General features: G+C 44.6%; 2 protein-coding genes across 2 annotated transcripts in view; both read right to left on the bottom strand.

The window, feature by feature from the left end:
- Positions 1-1,698, bottom strand: part of stx1b (syntaxin 1B) — a 53,140-nt gene extending 51,442 nt beyond the window's left edge. The window contains exon 1 of the mRNA XM_080904738.1: positions 1,292-1,698. Within this exon, the coding sequence (XP_080760864.1) occupies positions 1,292-1,321 (30 nt within the window). The 5' untranslated portion in view covers positions 1,322-1,698. The remainder of the gene's footprint in view (positions 1-1,291) is intronic.
- An 8,675-nt stretch (positions 1,699-10,373) lies between these two features.
- On the bottom strand, positions 10,374-16,051 carry prf1.3 (perforin 1.3; the record flags this gene model as incomplete). Its single annotated transcript, XM_080905237.1, has 7 exons — positions 10,374-10,620; positions 10,901-11,271; positions 11,961-12,459; positions 12,599-12,735; positions 13,822-13,914; positions 15,685-15,726; positions 15,818-16,051. 7 exons carry the CDS (start codon positions 16,049-16,051, stop codon positions 10,374-10,376), a joined length of 1,623 nt encoding a protein of 540 aa, XP_080761363.1.
- Between the last annotated feature and the right edge of the window lie 2,491 nt (positions 16,052-18,542).

The raw sequence follows: 18,542 nt of genomic DNA, 5'->3' as shown, positions 1-18,542 counted from the left end.
AAACAGGCGAGTGTGTCTCACCTACAGAGCAACAATAAGAGCAGCAACACAAGCTAACATTAGCACAGCCCACCAGCAGCTGACCCACACTCAGGTGTAAACAGCCACACCAGTCAGGTACAGCCTCACAGGAGGCAGCGAGGATGAAAAGGAGGCAGAGAGGAGGAAGAGAGGAGGAAAAGAGGAGGAAGAGAGGAGGAAACGGAGGCAGAGAGGAGGCAGCGAGGAGGAAAAGGAGGCAGAGAGGAGGTTGAGAGGAGGAAAAGAGGAGGAAAAGGAGGCAGAGAGGAGGCAGGGGGGTGGACGGACAGCAGTGCGGTAAACTCAGGCGCTGCTGAGCCCCTCACTTTTTCAATGCAAATCACCTCAACACACATACAGCATTCAGCTGCTGATTTATTGATCACGTATTATTGATCAGGCTCCTCCCAGAAACACAGGGAGGTGGAGGAGAAAGATGGAGGTGAAGAAACCGCAACAAATGAGGATTCATTCATAAAAACATCCCGGGGTCGATCAATAATCGGTGACACGCGCTGATGGCGGATCGATGCGTGTACGAATGTGCGCGTGCAGCTGTGCTCCGCCTCACGCGAACCCGGCTGAACCCAAGGCGGCGGGAGGCGCGTGGAGGTGCTGCAGAGTTTGACTCGCTGATGTGACATCCCCCCCTCCCCTCCCCTCCCTCCCACCACCACCCAGCATCAGCTGTTCGCTCGCAGCGGCCGCATAAACGCCGCATCTCTCCGCATTCCGCACCCGCGTCAAAGCCGCACAGGACCGTGACCCCCCCCCCCGATCCCTCCCTTCTGACGGTGGCCCCACACTCACGCGGCTCCGTCGGGGAGGAGGCGCGCGCAGCTCCTGGATGCGGCCTGGAAAAAAAAAATCTCTGCATTTTGGACCCCCCCCTTCCCCCCATCAGGTCACACAGGCACGCGCGGCCTGAATGCGCGCGGATGGGCGCGTGTTGAAGCCGTTTTCCCATCATGCACGGGGGGGCTCTGCGGCGGCCTTTGATGTTAGCGCCACAAAACCCCAAAAAACAGCAGAAATAAAAAAAGCGGGAAAGTGTCCGGCCGCAGCCGTGACCTCCACGCACGCACGCGCACGGAGCACGCGCTCAAGCCGACAGTAACGGTCCGTCCTCGCGCTCTGTATTCACAGCATGAAGCTCCGCAGAGCCACAGACCCCCTCCCCCTCCCCCCGCTCCTCCGGAGGCCGCAGGAGGAGGATGTGCGAACATGATGGAGGCCGACAGGGAAGAGGAGACGGAGGAGGAGAGCTTACGCTTCGCAGTTCCGCCGTGCGGTCCTTCATCGTGTCGCCGCGCCGCTGCTACAAACGGAGAATCGTCCCTGGTCCAGGGGGGAGGGGGGGAGGCTTCCGGCTCCGCGTCGTTCGTCGTTTTCTCCGCTGCGAGGTCCTCGCGGTCCTCCTGCTGCTGCTCCTCTCGGCTCTTCTTCACGGAGGCAGAGATGGAGGGAGGAACGCGTCTCCGCCTTCTGCTTCTGCTCCTCGGGCTCGCTGTCCGCGCCTCCTTCTTCCTCCCGCGTCCTTCTTCTTATTCGGTTTTTTTTTTTAATGTCCGCCGCTCTGGCTCGGCTGGCCCCCCCGTCGGTCCGCGGCTTTCTCTTCTTCCTCCTCGGTGTGGTCGCAGTGTGGCCCCGCAGCGCGCAAAGCAGCAGCCCGGCAGGAAAACCGAGCGAGAGAGAGAGGGGGAGGAGGCACGGGGGAGGTGGTACTGATGCTGCAGAAAAGAGAGAGGAGGGAGGGAGGAGAGGGGTGGGGGCGATGCGGAGGGAATGGAGAGACTGGGCGCAGGCGCAGTTCCCTCCCCGCCCTCCCTACCTGCTCCCCCTCCTCCCCCGTCCGCAGCAGAGGCAGGGAGGAGGGGAGGGAGGAGGTGTGCTTGAATTCAGGTGAATCAGGTTCAAGAAGGGGAGGTCATACATGTAAATCACAGCAGGGTAAGAGAGCACAGGAACGTTCCTGTTGGATCATCACGTGTTCATTAACACATGAACGAACATCCACATGCAAACAGTTCATTAAACTTTGGTGAAGATTTCACACATTATTAACAATTCAAATGAGACACACTCACCAGCCGCTTTGTTAACTTTTCACCTGCTCATTAACCCAAACAGCCAATCACGTGGCAACAGCGGCATTTAAGCTTGTATGGTGAAGACAAGCCGCGCGCTGAGCATCCGATAAGAAGGAAACAGGAAGTCAAATAAGTACGTTTTACAAGGAAGGTCTGCAAAAGAGCGTCTCTGAGCGCACAGCTCCACTGTCACAGATCTCAGCTTTGGGATGTGGAGGGACAGCCGATTCCCATCATGGATGAGGCGGTCATGTGATGATATCATGATGATGTCAACATGGAGGAACGTTTCCAGCAGCCTGTTGAATCTGATGCGTGAAAGACAAAGGTGTACCTAATAAAGTGTCCAGTGTGTGTTCAGTGCAATATGAGGTCTGAGCGTGGAGATGTGAGCTTTCAGGGGGGCGTGATAAACGAGTCCTCGGTCTCCTAAATGGAGTTTTAATGGTGGAGATGGATCTGGATCTCCGACGGGCTGGCTCAGCGCCCGGGAGAAGCACCACCAGCCCCCACCCACCTCCATTACCACACTCCTTTCACCCCCTCCTCATCCTCACTTGTCAAATCGTTATTTAAATGTTCGGTGCTCGACGGGAAAAAGGAGCTCTTTGTGTGATCGGAGAGGAGGAGGAGGGAGGTCTGTTTGACATGATGGTAAAAGGACTCTGGTGTCATCACAGATCCACCTTGCCGTCTCGCCCGCCCCGCAGGTGAACAGTGTGACCCATTATTGAATCAGCCTGACCTCAGTAACACTGCTGATCAGTTTCTGGGCTCAGTCACTCATGTCGGGTCACAGTGAATGAAAATAAAAGTCATCTGTACAAATCATTGGAAGATTACCCAGGATACGCTCACTGATGGGTGACTGCAGGCAATGAGGGTGTCGTTCCACAGCGAGCCCTCACTCGCCACAGCCTCAAAGCACCGAGGCGGCATCGGCCAGAATATTCACATCCATGCTTCAAAATTTGACTTGAAGTGAGGTGACATCACAGCGGCATAGCTGGACTGGCCATCGGGCATACTGGGCAAATGCTATGATAGTGAACTTTATTTTACTCATAAGGTTAGTTAGTAGAGTTGCCAACCGTCCCCTAAAAAACGGAATTGTCTCGTATTTCATTCAGAGAAAATATTACGCGTTTCGTATTGAGGTGAAAAGGAACAGTTTGTCCCGGACTTCAGCTACAATGGAAAAAGACACAAAGCTGGAGTTATTCTGTCTTCGCTGCACAGCTGCCTCTTCTCCTCTCATCCCCTCCCTCTCCTGTTTCTACTTCAATCATGAAACTGATCAGTGATCAGCTGATCGGCTCTCTTGTTTGTTTATCGCCCACTTTGTGCCAGAAAGAGGAAACCAGCGGATGTCTCGCTAAACAACAGCAGCAGGTTTAAGCTTGATCAGCTGTTGTTAGAATTGATTTAATATTAATTTCTAGTATCAGCTGATGTTTGCTGGAGCCACAGCTGTAAAGCTGCTGGTCATGATGTCGGTTTGGATATGTGGTGAGAGGGAAACATGAAGATGAAACCAGGAGATGTCCTTACTGAATCATCAGAGCTGTGATGGAGAAACAGGTTTACCTTTTAGGTGACATGAATGAGTTGAAGTTATGAACTGTTTCTGAGAGACAAATAACACCAGGATCCTTTTCTAAGCAGCCGACAGCTGGTAACTGTGCAGGGGCGGGTCTAGCAAAGTGCTGCCAGGGGGGCAGGTAGGGCATTAACAGGGAGAGGGGGCACAAAGACATACTTTTCTTTCTTATTCTCATTTAAACTGCTTTTAATAAATAATTATCTGAATCTTTTATCTGATGTACAACGTATAGAAATCATACATATACCAACAAGACAGTACATCACTGTCACAACAGCGTTTGTTTTCATTCAAAGGCTTTTCCTGTAATACCTGGGGGGCCGGTCTCTAGTCAAAATGCCTGGGCCGATTTTCTGTCCCAGTCCAGCCCTGCACAGCGGCCAGCGGGACACTGGTGTGGCTCGGCCATCGCCAAATCCCTCGCTGTGGCTGCTGATGTCTCCAGATTTCTGAAGCAGACAGTTTGCGGTTTGCTTCCTCTACCTTGAGCCTTTGTTGGAAAATAATTTCAAAATAAAAGCTGATCAGAATGTTTGAATGCTTTTAAAGGTTCTTCTTCCCCTCAGTAGCTTTTCCTTCTCACTGTGTCTTTTATTATTATTTTTATTCTTTATCATTGTTACTTCTTTTATACTAACCATATATTTAATTGTTAGATTGCTTTTACGTCAGCTGTGTTTAAATGTGCTACAGAAATGATCTGAGCTCACCGACTCCTTCATGAACTTTGCTGGTCGTCCAGCTTTCATTTGGATTTAAAGCTGTTTTGTTGCTTCTCTTAAAATTTTACATCTTTTGATATTTTAATCTTGTGACAAAGTGGATGAGCAGCTGCAATGCTCTCCATTTGTCCCATATGTGTTTACCTTTTATTTGCACATTATACACATTATTCTGTTTCTATGTATTTGCTATGATTTGCTGTTTGTCATGTAACATTGCTGCACTCACTATCCCGGGTTTGTTTGCGGAAGCGTTCTGTTGCCGGCAAATTAAACATTCGGCAAATTAAGGTAAATACGCAGTTACACGCTTCTTTATATTTTATTGTGTTACAGATTAAGTCATTTGTTCATACTTTGTTCTGTCTTCTCAGTCTTCACGTGGGTCAGGTGTGGGGAAACGCCTGCTTAGCATTTCCTCATTTTAAAGTCCTGATGATGTCACACATGACATCAGCAGGTCAAACCAAGTGGAGATGCTTCCTTTTGTTTGTGTCCAGGTCTGAAGGGATTTGTTGAATCTTTTTCTTTTCATTAATACTGCCATTTAGTTGTGTAAACGTGAATATTAGAAGTGTGAGGTTTTGTGTCTTTTTTAATCATCTGTGTAGAGTTTTAGATCCCTCAGTGTGAGTGAGGGGTACTGGCTGGAAATTGATGGCCCTATTTAAAGCCAGTCTCTACCAGACTCAGATGAGAGAGGAGAGGTGAGCTGTGTTAACAGAGCCATGGTCTGTTGAGTTTTGTTAATTAAGTTACTTTGGGGGGAAGTTTTGTTAAGTTGCACATTAAATTGAGTTCACTGTAAATAAATTGCTCACCTCTGGAAACCTGAAATGTCTGCTAGTCTGCTTTCCTACCACCTTCCTTGACGTTCGAGTCTGACTACTTCACAAATCTACTTCTGAACTTTTTCAGTAACCACTGTCCAAAGTGGAGTTTGTATATTTTAAAAGCATGAACAAAAGAAAAAGGATGAAAAATATAAAAAGTCAGGGAGGAGCTGCATTAAATGTGGTTTTCAGGTAAATCTGTGAAACAATAGTAGAAAAGCAGTGATGCGAACCCTGCAGCCCATTCAGAATGTATTAAATCAAGACTACGACAACTTCTAACCTGAGGATGTCCTTCTCTACCTCTGAAGCAGGCCTTCCTCATCCTCCCAGCTGCCTCTTGAGCCTTCAGATATCTACAGTTTTAATAATGCCCTGTAACTGTAAACATCTGAAACAGGGTCATTGCTGTGAGGCAGGAGAGGGCATGCAGACGTGTTCTAACGACGAAGATCTCAGACGTCTGACGTACGTTCACTCGCACCACCGTTAAATGTAAACGAGGGTCTCTGAACCTCCTGACTCAGTCGGCCAGAGGTCAACGCTGTGAGTCAGAGCTGAGTCACGAGTCCATGCCGCTCTGACCAATCAGAGCACAGAGAGACGGAGCTGGAGGGCCTTACAGAGCTGATGGTAAAAACCAGCTGGGGTCTTCTAAAAGATAACCGAACATTTGGAGGTCTGCCAGTTTAAAGTCTTTTAAAATGAATCAAGCTTCTCAGACGCATGATACGCAATCTGTCCATGTTAGCATGCATGCAACTGCTAGCTAACATTAGCTGAGGGTTGGATTTGAACCTCCAAATCAAAGAACTCCTTCACGAATCAAATGTTCACAAAAATCAAATCTGATGGTCTTTGTTTGAGAAAACTGTCTTTGTTCTGGCTAATGTTGGCTAACAGAGTACTTAATACCCAAGATAGCAGCTAGCTGGCTAATACTGTCTCTGTGTGAAGCTACATCAGTGTTAGCGTTTGTCTTCATTTTTCAGGGGTTGGGTCTATAACCTGGTGTTTTGAGTTTATTTTGTATTTTTGTTTTTCTTATGTTAGATTGCTTTAATGTTAAGTTTTTGTGTTATTTAGTTAGGGTTTATTCAAGCGATTTATTCTAGTTTGTGTTTCTTCCATGTCTCATGTTTATGAGTCTTTTCCTGTCTTCTGTGTAAGTCTCTCGTGTCCTCTGTGTTTAATGTTTAATTATGCTGTCGTCTCCCTTATCTGTCCCCATGTCTCTCCTTGTGTTTCTCCCCAGTCTGTCATGTCTGCGTGTTTCCATGTTCTACTGTCAAGCTTGTGTTGTCATGTCTACGTTTCATAATGTTTCCTGTTTTATTTTGAAAGTCCTGTGTTTCCATGTTCAGCATGTTTAGTTTTACTTCCCTTGTGGCATCAGGTTCATTTGTGCCAGCTGTGTTTCCCAGGTGTTTCCCTCATCACCCTTCTGTGTATTTAAGTCCGCTGTCTCCCTCTGTTCGGCGTCGGGTCGTTTGTTTTTCTAGCCTCGTGTACTTCGAGTCACAGGATTATTGTCAAGCTTGGGTTCAGGTTCACAGTTTTCATGGTTAATCCTGGCTTCCTCAGTTTAGGTTATAATGTAGTTTGGACGTTGCCTTTTGTTTCTACGTTCCTCTATCAGCCGTAGTTCTGCCTGTCGTGTTTTCCTGCTTTTGGGTCAGCACCACAAGCACAGTTTATGTTTATGTTGTCAATTTGTGATTAGTAAACTGTATTTTGTCATGAAAGGACCAAAGATTTTCAGGGCACAAAAACAAATTTAATACCACAGTAAACATGTTCAGTTGCCGTGGTTTTCCATCGCTCGGGCAACGTTGCTTCCCCAGAAAGGAAAACGACTCTGAAAGTTTACTTTGTCTTTATAATCGAGATTAAAATCTGAGCACTTAATAAATCTTAGATCATCTTTGCTGATGAAACACTGACACTGGAGTCACACTGATTCATACCTGTTTTGATCATAATTGATTGATCATCTATTAACTGTTGAACCAGTGATGGCAATGAGGCTGAAAAGACGATAATATACATTTGACCGTGCAGGTCAACTGTATATGCAGGCCTCCATGCAGGTCTGGTGTTTATGACGGAGGTTTGTCTCTGTCATCACTGTGGAGGGGTTTTGGTCCACTCGTCCATGCTGCGTTGCTTCAGCTTATTCAGCTTTGCAGCATTCGTGTACGCACAGCCTCTCGCCAGGTTGCATGCAGTTCATGGACCTCTGTCTTGCTGATGACCCAGTTTTCTCCAAGTTCTCTCAGTGACTGCAAGACGCCCAAACCCTGATCCCTCCACCGCCGTGCTGACAGCTATTGTGAGGTGTTTGGTTTCCTCCAAACGTGGTGCTGTGCATTATAAACAAACAGCTCCACTTTGGTCTCATTTCTTCTTCCTTCAGGTGCAGCTCTGCAAAGTGAAGCCGTAATTTTTTTTGTTTTGCTTTCTCCTGCAACCCAAACAGTCCATCCTCGTTCAGCCTTAGTCTAATTGTGCTGTCATGAACTTTAACCTGCTGACTGTAGAGTCTGGTTTTGGGGTTTTCTGCACACTTAGGAAGATTGTGGAATTGTGTTTACACACCTGAATGTTCCAGACCTTCAAAATGCCAAAAACTTCAGCTTTTACAGAGACGATCACACTGATGGTGATCAGTTAATCAATGCAATTGATTAGCAGCACCTGGCTGCTGCTCATCCTCTTAATTCTTGTGGAAGCAGTAAGGATGGACGCTTTCACAGGACTGCGCAGGCAGTCAGCAGGTCCCTCGGGTCAGGAGAGGTGGGGCCGGTTATTCTCAGTTTCTGTTTCATTTTGCAGTTTTCTCTGGTCTGAGTTTCAGCTCTGTAAATAAGCGACTCACCTGGCAGAGTCACCTCACCTGCCTGACTTCCCTTCACTGATATTTGACTAAGACTACATAAAGCAAGTCGCCTTACATGGTTTTAAATTAATACGTAACACAGTTTCACAATGAAATGCAGAAATTTCCTTCAGCAACACTGGAAATGATGAGTCAGAAACCAGAATTCAAACAGGATTAATCTGCTTGGAAATTTAATACGAGCTCAGCAAAAACAAATAAATGTCCTGCTCAAGGTCAAATATCAGGACTTACAGAAGACTAAAATAGTTAAAAATGGCAGCCAACAGAAAAAAGCAGAAATAAAGTTTCTCCTAATCTGTAGTTCTGATGCTTATCAGATAAAGACGGACTGAAAGCTTCCGTCAGCACTGGGAAGTCTGAGGGATCTTCCAGGAAGGGGGACGCTACTTTCCAGACATCTGATTGGCCAGTGGGTATAGGTTTTGTTCCTGCAGGTCTCTAATCTCAAGCATAACCGACAAACAGACTTCTAAATTCATAACATGACAGGTTGGTGTAATTTCAGCTGATCAGTTATTGTCATTTATTGGTGACGTACTACACTGTCATTGCAAACATGTTGGATTTGTGTTTGTTCCTGTTCTGCTGAGGAGTCTTCAGCAGTGAGTAAGCGACAGTTTACCGCAGCCTGTGTGTCACACTGTCAGCAGTGTGTGTTCGGACTGTTTAACAGTCAGGACTGCTGACAGCGGCTGAAATATTCACCATTTCATTACATCTGTCATCACTGTTTGAGCTCTGTGAGCTTTAAAGTGGAGTTAACACTCTGTAAAATACTCCATCCTGTACTTCTGTCAGTCATTCAGAGGATAAAAAACTTTCTGCACATTTAGAAGGTTTTACTTATGCAGCTGATTCATAAAACCAATTACAACCAAAGGAAATCCACCAAATATCAGCCTGAAGCTCCAACCGTGGGAAGCTTCCCAGCAAACATGGTAGGAACAGCGATGGTATCGTCCCAGTAAAAACTGGTCTCTGTATCACTGCGAGAACCGAAGCACAGATGAATGATTGTGATCAGAACCTGTTTTTATATTTGAACCACACTTTGAGGCCATTAAGCTTACCTTACATCTAAATTCTATCCTACTTGTTGCCATGGTAAACTGACCATGTCTGGACTGTCACAGGTCAAAGGTTATTTGATGTCCAGCAGATGGTGAAATTCCTTCTTTGTCATCAGCACATTTTTCATTTTGGAACCTTTTTCAACCCTGACTGGACAGCAAGAGAAGCTGGGCAGCTGTTCATCGATGTGTTTGCTGGGTTGTATCGATGAAGCTCATTTGGATTTGAAGTTTTGTTGGTGTTCGGGTCATTTTACAACAACCTGCTGGTGAGTTTCCATGATGTGAGCTCATTCTGCTTTGGAGACTTTTGAGAAGTTTAACATCTGGATGCTACGCAGAGGAATAGCTGAAGATTCCCAAACAGCAAACGTTTTGAAGTTCAGTAACCATCAGCTGATCTTTTCTCTGTGTCTGATGTTGGTTCCAAAAGGAAAACTGGGCAGATGTTGAAGATGTTACGTCCTGGACATCTTAGTTGAATGTCCACCTTGAACATAGCTTGATGTCCTTCAGGAATGTTGCTATAGGTTTTTCTCGAGTGCCTTCTGGACATCCTTCTCTGCCTTAGGATTCTGATCTGATATCTTTATTTAATGTCTGCTGAATGTCCTTCTTGGACTTTCTAACAACAGGAAATCTGTGTTAAGTTGTTGTTTTTTAATTTAAACCTTCTTGATTGAGAGAATTGAGCAAAATTCCAACCTTTGGGGATGTTTGTCCCCCCACTGATCTGACAGACTACACACTGCTTAGGTCATATAACAGGTTTCATATCAATGATATCGGGGACAGAGGATGATTCCTGTGACAGTCCAGATATGTTAAATTCACCATACAAATGAGACATTTTACTCATACATCACCATAACTGGTTTCAGTCTTTTCCTCTGGTGATACTGGTCTGCCTGAGATGGCTTTTTGTGGCCAAATTACTCATCAATCAAATTGTATTGGGTTTAAAGAGACAGAAACATGCATTTTATTTCTACATTACAATGAACAAATCAAAGGTTTTGTCCCATCTGTGGGTTGGTGTTGGCGACCGGTATTGAGATAACATCAACATTTCATGCTTGCTTGGATTTTCTTAAATTATTTTGTAATCCATGCACTGCTTTTTCCTCCAGTTTCAGTAACCCTGGTGGTTCTTTGCATATCCCATCACGTCCTGGTAGGTAGGCGAGGGGATGTAGCGCTCGCACAGCGACCCCTCCAGGCTGGGACCGCACACGACAGACAGGCGGACCAGCACTGAGCCGTGCTTCAGCTTGAACTTCTTGTTGATGTTTCGACCCATCGTGGGGATGACAGACACTTTCCCCAGCAGGTCATCGTCCCAGATGCTGTCCCGATCCCAAACCTCGAAAACAACGGGTCTGTGGAGGAAACACAGAAGCACTACATCAGAGATCACCTGATTCTACTTGTGCTTCTCTAAGCTACTGTTTAGGAAATCTTTTATTTTGGTTCTTGAATACCTCACACTCTTTTTGATTTGGACATTTTAACATGCACATCTATGAGGACTGACTCACTGCTGGAACCTCAAGTGAATGCTAGAGAAACTGCAGGTTTTGGTTTACAGCCCAAAGAGTGGCTGTAAGTCTCAGATCTTGCAGAAACTGAAATTGATTAGTAATAATTAGTGTTGCTCACTTTCGTTCTTTGAGGTTGATGCTTCCAAAAGTAAAGAGGTAGTTCCACTGGGGGAAGTTGTTGTTCCAGATCACTGGCGTCGTGCCTCCTTGGTTGTTGTAGAAAACTTTAACATATCCGTCTGTCTTGCTGAAATAGTCGCCCCACAGTGCCTCAGCTCGGACCACCGTCACGTTCATCTGAGCTACACCTGCCGCGGCAGGACAGCAATGGGAGTCAACCATTCGATGACCTTGACACTGGCACGCGCAGTTCTGCTTCCGGTGGCCAATCTTGCAGTCGACGGGGCAGTGGAGCGGCTTGGTGCTTGTGAGAATGTAGTCACTGATGGCGTCTCGCAGGCTGGCCTTTAGGATGGGATTGTCTCTTATCTAACAAAGAGAATAGAGCTTTTAAATAATCTGGTTGAGGCTGAAAGTAACAGATTAAGAGTAAAACCAAAAGACTGAATGAGGCTCAGACTGATGCTAAAAGGCAGCTAAACTGATGCAAGTTATATTTGGTTAAAAAAAACAACGATGCTCTTAAGTTTCTACTTGATATCTTTAAACTGTACACGTGTCTGTATGCAGACAGAACAAATGTGACCTGAATATTGTGACAGTTTGTGTAAACATTGCTTTGGCCTTTAAAATGTGAGCAGAATATAATGCTTGGGGATTTAACTAGCTATTAAAATCTGTTATTAAAACTATAACCATATTTGTATAAATCGCACATGAAAAACGTAAGCATTAAAAAAACGCCACTTTAATAAGAAAAACTCAAGAGTTGGTTGGGCTTTTCTTCACATGATGCATAGATATATTTTAGAGCAGCAGCACCCTCCAGTTGCTGAAGTAGTTGTGAACATGGCATAAGGAGGAGGTTAGGGTGGAGAGATGGGTCACCCAAACAAACTTTCATTTTTAATTCACAGTCAGCAGTCAGATTTCTTTTAACCGTGACTTTTATGACTCAAACTGCCATGGTTACCCAAACCCTAACCAAAACCATCTGAAGACATTTAAAGGGAAATAATAACTTTATCAGCTCAGTTTACCCTTCATTTGTTCCTCACCAATAAGTGCAGAGGGCTGATCTGGTAGGAAACCACTCCTGGGACACTCTTCAGAGACGCAAGCCATTTCTTATACCCCTCAGACCCTCTGGGATTGAACAGGATGTCCGTTATACCCCCATCTCCGCCCAGCACCTGGGTCTTCCTGTCGGAGAAGGCCGTACTGAAGGTTGAAGCGGTTTTAAGGCTCTTGCTCTTCTGGCGGCAGAACTCACTGGAGGCGTGAACAGGGATGCCCTTAATGGTTGCGCTGGCTTCGGCAGACAGACAGGTGCTGACAGCCTGGATTGACAGTCCAGACATGGAGGTTTGGCAGGTCCGGATTGCGGTCATGGAGTGAACCCGACCCCCGAGTTGAACTCTGCGGATAAAGTGGGTCCCGTAGATGGAGATAAACTGACGGAAGGCGGAGGTGTTTTTGTGATCATAGGTGGAGGGAAGGTTCTTCAGGGAGACCTCAAACTCTTTGCTCAGTGGGGGACGGGAGTGAAGACGGAAGCTGACGGTAAAGAAGGTAAGGGTTGACTGAGGCATGCAAGAATACAGCCACACAGGAGCACAGAGGAGGGACACCTTTTCAGGACCGACACAAGCAGTCACCTGGATAGGTGACGTCAGGACGAGAGAATCAAACTCACGTGTAGTATTTGCATTTGAATTCGTGGCTAGTGAAGCTAAACTTATCACTCCGGCTGCGAGACTCTGCAAACGTTGATGACATGGAGTGAGATCCTCCGATGGCGACACCAGCAATTCCCTTAATGCCGAGGCCCACCTGAGAAGAGGTATACCAGAAACATGAGACATGGTACTCAGAGAGTGTTGCAATCAACATCAACAAGAGAATTTAGCATAAGCAAGGATCGTGTTTAACTTCCAGGGAAGAGCAAAGCGAAGAGTTTGATGTGGTCCCTTTGATCTGATTTACGTGTTGATTCTATGTTTTATTTCAAAATCATAGTCCAATATTTCTGTTAACCATGACCGCAGTGCTGGACTGAGACCATCAGAATTTACTGAGCTCAGAGATCACGTGAGCGGTAGACTCGGAGTTTGTATTCCAGGACAAAGTGAGTGTATTTTGTTCAAAAATGGACCAATATCTATTTCCTAAAGCTTGTCTTACACCATTACCCCCCCCCCCCCCCCCCACCATAGAATAGATTAAAATTAAAGTGCTCAGTTTGTGATTAATTTGAAAGCTGTTGAAAAAATTAAACTGAGCATTTTGTTAAGAGATTGATGCTGACACGAGTGTTTTATTATAACATAAAAATATAATACTAATAAAAAAAGTGTTGCAGCTCTCTCTTTATTATTATTAATCGCCTAATTCAGTCAGTCAACTGTATGGTTTCCCTGTCAACCGATACAACCAATGTAAAACTAGGAAATCAGTAATTATCATAATAATCTTTATTTCATTTAAAAGTTAAATATATGCCAAACGTTAATACAAGTGTCCATAAAACACTTAAAATTAAAAAATAATTAAGGACTGCTGAAAATATGAGAGAGTGTTATTAAAAAGTTTTGGGATTATATATTATTTTGAATTTGGAAACTTAAACGTTTACAGGATTATAATTTTCTTAAACAGTGTGAATTAGGATGACTGGGACATGAAGTTGAAGCAGCATTTCATCTGATTAATGTAAATCAAATTACTTTAGGGTGGGGTAAATATTCATAGGTGTGTTATCAGTGTTATGTCCTGTCCACCCTGTTACCTGTGGGGGTTTTCCCCCAGGCTCAGGTCGCCCCCTGCTGGACATTAATAGAATGGAAGCTTAATGGGCTTCTGTCCATCTTTTATATGCAGTTTGTGTGTGTTATTTGCTGAAGTCAGAAACTCTTCAACCTTCCAGCTGACTCCCAGCGATGAACTCCTCTCCTTCATCACTGACTGGCTGGACTCAAAGAGCTTGCTGCTGAGGCTGTGCTCGCACTGCACCTGAGGACAGAGAGCACGCTGGGTGATGCTGTTCACATCGACATAAACACCATGTTTACTCTTCAAAGAGGAGAAAAGGGGGTTGGCTAGAACTTCTGTTATGTTATAACTTCTTCAAGTTAGAGAGACAAGTGACTGTAAAGTGGAAACAGCTTGCAGGACAGAAACAACTGGATTACACTGCTAACACATCTGTACAGACACATGCTAACACAAAGCTAGCAAAGAAAACACAGTGAACATAAGAATAAATGCATGCAGACCCGAGCACAGCAGCCAGAGCCTGAAGGTCAACAGGTAACAAAGGCAGTGATGATCAGCCTGCAGCTTCTGTTTCTACCTGTTTAAGTGTTCACTGTAAAATCACCATGGCAACCTCTTTGAAGTCTCTTTGGGCTGATGTTCATCTTTGCTTTGTGCTTTCAGCTTTGAGCTCATATGTAAAAACTAAAAGAAAGCTTGTACACGTGTCCTCATTAGCATTGGGATTTGTGTTGGTCTGCGGGGCAACAGAAGCTGCTGGTTGGCAATTGTTGATTAGCTCCCACGGAGACGCCGAAGGAACTGAACAAGGTGGCCATGGATTTAGGATTCAGTGGGGCAGGAAGGATGCTTAACAGGGTCAGGACCTTTCATGTACTCCATGGTGAGGATGTTGAAAGATTATAAAGAATGACTTCATCAGTGATGTACTGAAATGGTTGATGACACGGGGTGGCGATGAAGATGGTGTCAGTTGTGTCATCACCTGTAAAGGTCAAACTGAGGCTGGTGATGATTTTAGCACTGTGTGTCCAGTAAGAACTCCAGCAGGCAAAGCAGAAACAGCTGGAGAAAGAAAAGAAACACTCAGCAACCTGCACTTTGTGAAACTCCGTGGCCACGGAATATGAACCACCTCCAAGGAACTTGGTAAGGCACAGGGAAGAATCAGATCTTACTCTGAGCACATCCCAAGGACATCAGCAGACGCTGAACCAAAGTCGAGACAATAGTGATGTTTTACATGTGCTTCACATCAGCTCCCTGACAACGTTTAGTGCAGCCACAAGCCGAGGAGGAAGCATCTGAAGGCATTTTCAAAACATTACGATTTGAACGGCGTTCCGATGTCTGATGAGAATCTTCTGGGGCATTTGCGTATGGAGGCCAAAGCCAGCAGAGGTGACTGTTTGTACTTTGAGAAGCAGTTCCTGCATATGGATCCTGAACGTGGTTATGATGTGGCAAACGATTATTGCATTACTTTGGTAAGGAGCTCCGGAGTGCTGCTGGCTGGACAGAAAGACCTTTGCTGCCGTCAGTGCTTAAGATGAAGAACCCGAATTTCTGCAGAAGTTGACACCAAATGCAATAAGAGCAGAAATGTGAAAGCTGAGGAAATAAGAATATTTAGAGACATTAACCTAAACTTTGTTTGGTTTTATTGCTTTCATTTAAACATCTATCGATTTAGAAAATAATTAAGAATGAAATCTGTAAGATTACAACAACAAAAAGGAAGTGTCATCAGACTCTGTGTTGTGTCATATTTTTGTGTTAGCACATGTCGTACATTTTAATTACTTTTTTAACCCTGTTGGAATTATTGTGCGAATTATTTTGAAATATTTAAAACAAAGTTTAAAGAATGAAGTCAGTCATGCAAGCGCATGTTGACAGTGCGAGAATGACATCAAATAGATGTGAATATTATTTTTTCTTTCAAGAAGTCAGTTTTAATAGTTCACATAAGCTGTCTGCATAAATAAAACGTGTGAATGTGCTGACCTTGATGCGGCAGTCGAGCACTGAAACGGGCAGCTTCTGGATCTGTGGGAGGAGGACAGCATTTCTCTGTGAGTGAGCAGAAACAGCAGCGGCACGACTGAAACTGCTGAAAGAGCTTTGGGAGGGGAGGCACCTGGTTGAGGAGGCGGTTGTGGCACACGGTGCAGTTCCCCTGAGCACCCCCCACCATGTAGTCCTTCACGTTGACCACAAGGGCCCCGCTGGTCTGCAGCTTCACCACATCGAAACCCTCGCCGACCAGATTGTGACCCGGCACGAAGGGGACCTTCTGACACTCGGTGAACGAGCTGGTCTGACACCCCAGACAGAGAGGGAGGAAGACGAGGAGGAGGAAGGAGGACAGCATCGCAGCTGGGAGGAAGAAGAAAGTCAATCGCTTACATGTTTCAGATCAGCAAGCACATTTCAACATTAGACAAAGACAACCCGGGCTGGACGGGTCGATCATAATTCATGCTGCAGAATAATTCCAAGTCAACAGGAACCCGGAACACTTAAGGTCAGAGGTCGTCATTCCACAATAAAAAAAGAGAATGCCAGCCCACATGAAGGGTTTGGCCTAGAAGACTGAGATGCTTCGTGTTGGAAAACCCTCCAAGAGTGGGCTAAAAATCCCCCACAGTGACGTGAAAAACTCACTGAAGGAATAACTGACTGCAGCCGCTGCTGCCGCGGGGGGAACAGCCATCGGGGTTGGGGGGCAGTTTGCACACAGGGCAGGTAGGTTTGATATGTTTGTTCCCTTAATGAATGAAATCGTCTTTTAAAACTGCATTTTGTGTTTACTTTGTTATCATTGTTCAATATTACGATGAGTTTGAAGATGTGAAACATAAAAGTGTGAAAAACATACGAAAAATAGGAAATCGAGACTTTCTCACACCATCGTTTCTGCGTGTGTGATCAGCTACGTGTGCAGATGACACACATATATAATCATTTATTCTATGAGAGCAGGATATGACATCACGTAAAACACGATTCAGATACAAAATCAGCAATTTCATTGATCTCTGACATCTGTGTCGATCTATATATAAATAGATCGTATATATATGTGAATGAAATCATTTTATATTTCAGAATTTACATTTTTCATGAGAAAATATTAAAAAAATAATGTTTCTATTTGTTTTAAATGTAAAGTTTTAAACAACATTTAAACATTTTATTTGAATTCATTTTTGTATTTCTGTCTATATCCTGTGTTTTCTGTCACATAAAAGCCAATTTGACATTTTATAACTTTGACATATACGATGCAGATTTTTTAAAAGAAAACAAGTAAAACTAATTCTGTGTTTTTTAGATATTTAAAGTTACATTAGCGTTAAAAACATAAGAAATGAGAAAGGCGGCTGACCTGCTGATGATGGCGATCAGTGAAGTCTGCTGTGCGAGGAGCAGCGTTTAAACCCAGACGTGGCTGCGTGATCACACCTCCACACAGTGAAGAAAGTGTCGCACTTCTTCAGTGTTTGACGTGTTCGACAAAATATCCGTTTGCAGTTTCAGCTTTTCTGGGCTGAAGTGTTTGGTGGTGGACGACCGATCACACTGCCAGAACCACCCAAAGAACCTTTGACTTTGGGACACAGTCTAACCATCGTCCCCTCCTTTGTAAACTTCTGCCTTTTCCATTCTTTTGGGAATCTAATATTTCTGTTAAGCCTACAAGGTGTAAAGTTTTTAGTGAAACATGCGTCTGAACCATATCCGTCCTTTGCCTTTGATCATCGCTGAATGATTTCTGCCTCACTAACCTCCTGAACGTGACGCTTCTACAGTTATTAGTTAGAAAATACTTTGAGATTTGTTCAAGTCATCAGCTGTGGAGTCTCAACCTGCAATAATCATAACATTTATACTCACTTTATTAATTCCCTTCTTACTGGATGATTAATAATTCAATTAAATGACTGAAACATTGCGACCTTTGACCTTTCTGTATTTCTCATAACTAATCATCATTAGAGTGAGTACCTCTGCAGTTTGCAGGTCAGGTGTGTTAAAGCCCAAAGGTCAGCTCCATCTCAGACTCCACAGGCCTCAGTCAAAGGTTAAAGTTCATGGCAACACAATTAGAAACAGACTGAACAACACAGCTTGTTAGTAAGAGCTCTTCACACACGGCAGCCTTATAGGAGTGAAGGAGACCAGGAGGCTGTGTGTGTGTGTGTGTGTGTGTGTGTGTGTGTGTGTGTGTGTGTGTGTGTGTGTGTGTGTGTGTGCATGTGTGTGTGTACGTGTGTGTACGTGTGTACATGTGTGTGTGTGTACGTGTGTACCTGTGTGTGTGTGTGTGTGTGTACGTGTGTGTGTGTGTGTACGTGTGTGTGTGTGTGTACGTGTGTGTGTGTGTACGTGTGTGTGTGTGTGTGTCTGTGTGTGTGTGTGTGTGTGTGTGTGTGTCTGTGTGTGTGTGTGTGTGTGTGTGTGTACGTGTGTGTATGTATGCACAGACTCAGCAGAAAAGTTGCAGTTGTAGTCAAACTGTTGTCACGACTGTGAAACCACAAAAACAACTTCCTGAAGAAGTGATGACAGTTTCTACACCAATCCACAACAACAGTCACCTCAGTGTCAATGGCAGAGAGAAACCCACCAATCAGACGATTCCACCCGAGCAGCACTCAGTGACAGTGGGGAGGAAGAACTCCCTTTTAACAGGAACAATCTGGAGATGTTAATTAATTAAATTATTTATTTGTTTTTTTAAATGTAAAGATTAATTTAAAAACTAATTAAATTAATAATATTTATGAAACATCCAACAGGACTTCAAACAACTTCAGAAACAAAAATGTAAAAACATTACAAAAATTACAATTTAACAC

The sequence above is a fragment of the Rhamphochromis sp. 'chilingali' genome, assembly GCF_963969265.1.
Source record: "Rhamphochromis sp. 'chilingali' genome assembly, chromosome: 15".
NCBI classification, from domain to species: Eukaryota; Metazoa; Chordata; class Actinopteri; order Cichliformes; family Cichlidae; genus Rhamphochromis; species Rhamphochromis sp. 'chilingali'.
This window is presented reverse-complemented; position numbering and strand designations above follow the sequence as displayed.